Source organism: Pempheris klunzingeri, chromosome 3 (assembly GCF_042242105.1).
Source record: "Pempheris klunzingeri isolate RE-2024b chromosome 3, fPemKlu1.hap1, whole genome shotgun sequence".
In the NCBI taxonomy this organism is placed as follows: domain Eukaryota; kingdom Metazoa; phylum Chordata; class Actinopteri; order Acropomatiformes; family Pempheridae; genus Pempheris; species Pempheris klunzingeri.
Window position 1 is genome coordinate 1,651,319 of NC_092014.1, and position 7,555 is coordinate 1,658,873.

A 7,555-nucleotide genomic window follows, 5' to 3' on the forward strand; every position below is an offset into this window, starting at 1 on the left:
CTCTGGACACACCCTGCCTAAACCCGGCCAGACACACGAGTGCTTTTACAGCCAACCTGCAGTCCTAATGAGCAAAAGAAGGTTTTAACGGAGACCCACAACCACGGGTGCGTGAAGAGACCTGGAGGCTCCCTTCATTCCAGTCGCACATGAAGCCAAAACACTTTTTAAAAACTTCACAGGCGTTAAAGTATCTGGATCATCCACATGGTTGGGCCCATAGAGCCTGGAGGAGGCTAACTTCCTGTTAGCCGTCCGCTACGAGGAATTGGAACAGAATGATTTAGCCGTGTCGCTCTTCTGGACTTCCCAGATGTTATTGGACAAAATTGATCAAATTCTGCTGATGAAAAAGGTCATTTTGGGGGTTTTGAGTCTCTTTCACAAAGTCTTTTTGGGCCCAGTGGCATCGTGTTACGCGTTTCGACCACTACGTAAAACTGAACTTCTCATTGATCCTAATAGCTGCTCACAAAATAGCTGCTTACGTGTTTTATGTGTAAAGAATTAAGTGACATGGCACGAAAGCTCCTGCAGAGTGTAATAATGTAATTATTAAAAGACACTAAATGTGTTCATATTGTGGTGCAATTCGCTTTCAAATTAAAAAACACTTTTTCGCCAGTGTTGTATCCGTTTCCATGGGCTACGATCAGTCCGGTCCTTAGCAACGCCCCTAGCAACAGAGACGATAACTAGTCCCTGTGGAGTTGAGCTGAGCTGATGCTCTCTAGAGACGGAGGGATTTCCCAAACTGAATAAATCGCAAACTGGACGTTCTGGACGAGGAGACATTTTACAGAGGTTTGGCCGATTCGGATGTTCGGCTGTATTTATCGCAGCCTGAGTACACAGCCGAAGAAATACAGTGTAGTGAAGACGTGGCTGAGGCTGGGGGGGCATTAATATCAGAGGGATTTCTGGGGTTGGCACAATGCATCCTGGTACATGTAGGCACTGCCAGCATGGTGCCACGAGCAGGAGAACAGACAGAGGTCGGGCTAAGCCTTCTCTCTGGAGGTTAACGCTCATGTGTGATAGTAGGAAGTTTTCTCAAATGAGGTTTGGAGCTTAAAATAAATAGTCACGTGGTGAAGTGGCGAGAATTTGTCACAACACTGTCGACAAAATGGACGTCGCCTTGCTCTCATTTCAGAATTAGCAAATGGAGCAAATGGTTTTCTGAGGAACAGAGATGCGACTACCACCAGTACGACCCAACACGCTGAAGTGACAACATGGAGCGAACTGTTCCACACTGACCGTCCGGACCACATCACCGAGTTTCTACTTTTCTCAACATTTTTGGTATCTCAATGCCCAAAACCGTGAACACTCACCGTCAGGTGCTGGAAAAGCCAGGCTCTCAGGATGTTGGTGGCCACTTTGGGAAAGATGCCTCTTTTCTTGTTGTGCAGTTTGTCTCTGTCGGGGTCGTCGTCGTCCCCCGTGCTGGGAGACGCCATGCCGTTCTCCAGGCAGTCACCTGACCAACACACGGAGAAGAAGAAAGAAACGTAAAGTCTCGACAAGACGGGAACTTTTCCAGCTGGTTGATACACATCTGACCAGCGTCGGCTATTTCTGAAGGTGATTTTATTCTTCACATCTTAAAGAAAAACCTCGAAGATCTGCTGTGCTCTCACTGGCGCCCCCTGTGGTGACGAGCGGTAACTGCAGCGCCTTCAGCATCCTCGCTGACGGTTCGGACCGTTTGTCTTCATCTGAACGTCAAACTCGTTTCTTTTCCTTTGGATTTGCACTTGTTTTTGTAGTTTCGTCGTTTGTAGTCATTGATTGTTTGGCTGTAGACGCCGCTGACCGACCGTCTCCGGCGGACCGACCACTGCTGGGCGACGGACGCTCAGGCTTCCATCAGTCAGCGTCATGTGAACTCATTCTCAGATAGTGGCTGACATTTATAACATTATACATTAACGTAGTTTTTCATTTGTTTGAATTACTTTCTGACAAAGAACGCTGCAGGTTTGTGTCTGAACTGCTGCTTAAACAGCAAATGTTAGAATATTTTACCCAGAGTGCACGAGGCCTCTCAGCACTTTCCTGCCCATTAAAGACGCCCGGCAAACACATGCCTTTACTCGTGTGCTTCCCCCGTTGATTAGTGGATTCAAACCGGTGACCTTCAGTCACGCCGGCCTGCTCTGCTTTGTAAACCTCTCCGTGCCCTACCATCCCCCTCGGGTTTTGGGATCGGGGCACATAATGCAGCATTTCAACTGAAAACCACTAAAAGCTGCCGGCCCAGGTGTTTTCACTGCACTTTCTCTGCCTGTTTAATGAGCCTCATTTTCTCCTCAGTGTTTTTAACAGCGGCGGGCCAAGGTTAGGCCGACGGTCCCCGGCCGCCGGCAGCAGGAGCTCCGGGCCCCGCCGCCCTGCCCGCAGTCAGAGGAGGACGAGGGCCTCCCTCCGCCTGAACAGAGGCAGGATTCTGCCGCGTAGCAGAGCCTGAAAAGGTGGAAATAATCATAAAAATGATGCGTAACTCCATAAACAAGCTCTCAGCCTCATTAGGCTGAACCGCAAGCTCCCCGAGGCTGATTTACACCCCACACCCTCCACCCTCACTCCGCTCTCTCTTCAGAGAGCCGAGGAAAGAGAGGTTTGACCCAACCTGCTAATGGTTTGTGACAACCTGGCTTCACAGCAACCTGTGAACTGGAGGAGGAGGAGGAGGAGGAGGAGGAGGAGGACGCAGTCAAAGCTTCGTTTGTGTCAGAACGCCAGAGATATGAAAGGATAGAAGAAGACAGACGAGGGAGGGGCAGCGAGTGGACGAACAGGTGACGACAGGTGGGATATTCATGGCGTTCAGAAACAGCCAACAGTCTCCTCGTACACATCAGCTCCTCAGAACTCGTGTCTCCAGTCAGATGTTGCATGTTTCATGCCAAAAATTCTAAATTATCTGCAAAAACAAATGTGAATTGTTTCCATCACCAATTTTCTTGCAAATAATATGAAAGAGAACATAATGATGTTACGTTCTGGAGCATCGATCTCTCCTCCGCTCTTTAACCTCCACCCTCTGCTCTGTGACACCAACACTTGGTTGTTGCTCGTCTTTGTTGCATCTTCGGCTTCTAAATTTTCCCCCTCGGCCAAGAGCGGCGGCATTTTTATGTTGATTTAGTGTAAAAAATTGAAGATGTGCAACAAAAACTGGTGGATGAATTGTTTTTTGGGGGCAGAGGCAGCATTTAAAGTAACTAGAAGTCCTGTCTTCAGGGATCACTGTCTGACAGCCAACAGGATCTAAAACCGGTGGCCTATCGGAGAACGGTGAGACAATACAGCTGTAGCTTCGGCCCAAACGCTGACCGTCTGCTACTCAACAATAACATTACTGAATGCACATAAATCACGACAGCGAGAGTTCTTCAGGAGTCTCCGTCCGCTCTGCACAGCAGAAATAAAAACATAAAAGCACCTCAGTCGTGCTGCTGCCTCCTCCAGCACAGTTCTTTAAGGACTGTTTGTGCAAAAGTTTATTATGCGTAGTCTGATGGAAGAGCGCTCACTGGAGAGAGAGAGAGAGAGGGGGGGAGAGAGAGAGAGAGAGAGAGAGAGAGAGGCTCTTTATTTTCCACCACATTTCCACTACGGGCCATTTCTCCTCCGCTGGCGATGGTGGGAAGCCAATCCAACGCTCTAATAAAGGTGACCTCATGCTGGAATAAAAACACTGAGACGAGCTCAGATGAAACTGAACGTATCTCGCTGTGAGACACTGGAACGGACCTAAATATGGCCGACAGCGTGTGGATGCTGTGGAGGTTTGCGGCCTCGTGCGACAGCCTCCATCCTTCAGACGTCTGGACCTGCTGCAGGGATTTGCTTCCTTCCGGACACGACAGCGTCAGTGAGGTCCAAACCCAACGCTGGGGCGACCAGTTCCTCCCAAAGCTGTTAGACGGGGCTGAATTATTCGTGCATGGAGCTGCGCTGTGCACAGTTTTTAGTTTGTTGTATGTTTTATACACAGAAACCAATTAAAGCTGCACTGAAAATAACTGGATGTGGGGTTTTTAAACTTGAGCAGGCTTCCTCCCAGTAAATGTTTTGTTCCTTACAACCTTGCAAATAGCAAGACGGCCGCTATTACACCCGGTCGGATCAAACGGCACAGGACAGCCGTCAACATCGCTTGATTTATGTGTAAACTGTGTGAATCTATATATTTGGCTGCGTAGCAAAGCCTGAAAAGGTGGAAATAATCATAAAAATGATGCGTAACTTGTGTATTTGGGTTTTTTTGTGTACGTTTTCAGTATTACCATTTTTTCAGTTGCAGGTTGGTTATGTTTAGGCACCAACACTACTTGGCTAGGTTTAGGACAAGATGATGGTTTGGGGGTCATTTTTATTAGTTATATTTCTAAGAATATATTTTGTGTCTTTTATAATTTGTTTGACTTATTATTTTAACCCAAACTACAAAACATGCTCACTGACAGCTCCACAATTCACTAATTCACACATGAATTAAATTGAATAAATTATGTTTTACGTGCAGCTTCCCGTCGTGAGGTTGCCAGGTTTGGTACCATCACGCCTGTGTAGAGGCCAGAAAGTGTTGGGCGTATGGATACACAACTTTTTGTTAAGAAATAGTCCCGGCAAGAAACTGAAACAGTCCTTTTATTTACATTCTAGCGTTCTTTTGCACTTTGGCTGCTCTTTTGCTAAGCTAGGCTAACCACATCCTGACTCCAGAGGCTGATACTAATCCTCTCGCCTCACTCTTGGAGAGAGAGCAAACAAGTGGATCTCTGTCGCTTCACGACACAGAGAGACCATTCAAAGTGACAGTATTACGGTCTTTTATGACATGTTTGAAGACATGTTTCTCTGTTTATGGTCTCCAGGATGGCACATTAACACGGAGCGCTGGCCAGATAAGCTGGGGAGTTTGGCCGTGGCATCCGAGTTAGCCCACAGTTAGCAGATGTCATTGGAAGTCCTGCTAAACTGAGGTTTTTCAGTAACGTCAAAGAAATCTCTTATTAACCACATTTGGCTGCATGGAGGAGGTCATCGGGGGAGCTGGCTGTGTGTAAGGGATGTTTAAATCTCTACCAGCCAACACGGAGCGGCCCGAAGCAGCTTGTGGTCTGGCTGCTGATACACCCAGCCAGACCGAACAGTCCGATAAAGCAGGTTCGTTTCCAACTGGAGGTGCGACACAGTTTGTCTGTACTTGAAAGGACCCTGAGTTGGAGTTGGAGTGGTCTACTCAAAGAGAAGTTCAGTCCTTTTACAGACCGGGTTTTATTATTCTGGTAGTTTTGGTGAAGGAACCACAGCTTCGTATCAAAGGTCAGCAAGAAACATGAGAAGCAGAAACATGGGTTTTTAATAAATTCCCTAGTTTAAAGGATAACTCTGGTCAGCTGAAACTATTTTTTACATATGTTGGTGTCTAAATGACTGGTGGGAATGAAAAGTGTTGGAACTGGTCCAGTAGATCACGTCAGCCAGCTGCAACGTGATCCTCTGGGACAACTGCACCTGATCACAGTAGGTCCACTAAAAGTGCTTGTTTGATCCACTGACAGGCTCAGAGTGTTATTCTAAGTGTGTGACAGCATCATGGAAAGGATCCCTACAGAGAGAGACCTGGAAGATCCTTTTGGTTTAACCACAAACAGCACACACACCAGACTACATTCACTAAAACAGGGATTTTAGAGAACAGGACACAGGAGCTGCTGGTCCAGTTGCTGTGACTTTGATGTTTTAACACGATAATTCAGACAAAACTAATTCTTTAAAAACACCAAAGTCACACAACAACATAAACAAACTACCTGACTGAGGCAGGGGTAGACTAAAAACTCCTGTTAACTGCGAGGTTAAATTGCTCTGTTTGTCAATGGAGTCTGGTGGCTTTGAAGAGAGCGATACAACAGCTGTTTCTGGTTAAACAAAAAGGATCTTAAAGGTGTAACACAAACAAACTGCCTATTCCTGCATTACAGTAGACATTTCACTAAAAATCACATCCTCATCATGGGTCTAGATAAAAAGTCATGAGGGTTCATCCTCTGGGGAAAATTTCATCTCAATTCATTTGGTGGTAGATGAAATATTTAAGTTTGGACCAAAGTGGTGGATCAACCGACATACGGACGGACTGATCGGCGTTTGCAGCGCCGCTAACGTGGCTAAAAACGAAGCTTATATTAGCATTTAACAGCCTCAGCTCCCATCAACACCACAGTGCTGTCAAAGAAAGTAGATTAAGTATCTGCAATGTTTGGTTGAAACAGTGTTCAGATGTGATTGTCCAGTTCAGCAGTCGACTCATCAGTCACAGGAAACGCACAAAACCACGGGAACATGAAACATGAAAGACGGAAGAAACCTCGACTGGGAGAAAACACAGTTTGGCTGCAGCCTCTGAAACAGAGAGCAAACATCCCCAGAGAGCTGAAGTCCGTCACACTATTAACGCTGGTGCATGCTGGGATTGTAAATGCCTGATTAACAAATCTCTCAGTACATCAGAGTCGGCCGCGGTCGGCGCTCGCTGCTTTCTGAAGGTCGGACTCGCAGGTGGAGCCGGCGGCCGCCTCCCTGCGGCGGTGTAAAACTGTAAACGTGGGCGGCAGATAGAGAAACCACAGGGCCTGTTTCAGTTGGCCCGCTAACAGACGCATGCTAACAGAACCGGCTGGACTGAGACCAGCAGCACCAAGCCAGAGCTGCTGGACCCACGAGTGTGTCCGTGTGTGTTTTATTAATGTAGAACTGCATTTAGCAGGTCTTATTATATACATACAGAGCTTAACACATGTATCAGCCCTAAATTAACAGTATTGCTGATTACCAGATTATTTCTTTAGTTCCTGTGATGGTTAACCCTCCAGTATGTGCAGCTCTTTAATCACAATGATGGATCTGAAATGATGGAAAAGGAATCTGGAGTAGAGGAACTGATGGACTGGACAAGTCAGAGTCCAGACTTGAATCCTATCGAACAGATCTGGGATTTATTGGATTAAAAAATAGATCACACACTAATTTAATCCAAAGCAAGTCTGAGGGAACAGCTGGGAACTATTTGGAGCTCAATAACAAAAGAGACGGTGGAAAAGTCCATGAAAAGTTTGCAGATATCATATTTAATTGTTAAAGTCTATTCACAAATTTGTACTTTTCAATCTGTACTTTTTGTTTTAAAAAGGACAGACTATTTAATTTAATTGTATTTTATTGTGTCTAAGTTTCTGTTCAATTTTGTATTTTAATATTTTGTATTGTTGTGACGACCTCTGTAACTCTGGTACAACAATTTCCTCCGGGATAAATAAAGTCGGTCTTATTCTTATTCTTATTCTTAAAACAATCAGGGAGGTCAAACTAGATATTAAGATTTCTGGTTCAAACATGTGAATAAGGACTATTTAGTTGTTCCACTTTGTTATTTGCCTGATAAATAATAATACAATGTTTAATTTGAAACAAGTTGTTGACAGATTTCTAAAATATTTGTGTTTTCTCATTTTTATGACAGCTGGTCTGAGAC

General features: G+C 45.6%; 1 protein-coding gene across 1 annotated transcript in view; it reads right to left on the reverse strand.

Moving 5' to 3' along the window:
• Positions 1–7,555, reverse strand: part of LOC139223628 (homeobox protein Meis1-like) — a 48,796-nt gene that overhangs the window by 23,419 nt on the left and 17,822 nt on the right. Inside the window, exon 8 of the mRNA XM_070855597.1 lies at positions 1,341–1,486. Coding sequence (XP_070711698.1) covers positions 1,341–1,486 — 146 coding nt within the window. The remainder of the gene's footprint in view (positions 1–1,340; positions 1,487–7,555) is intronic.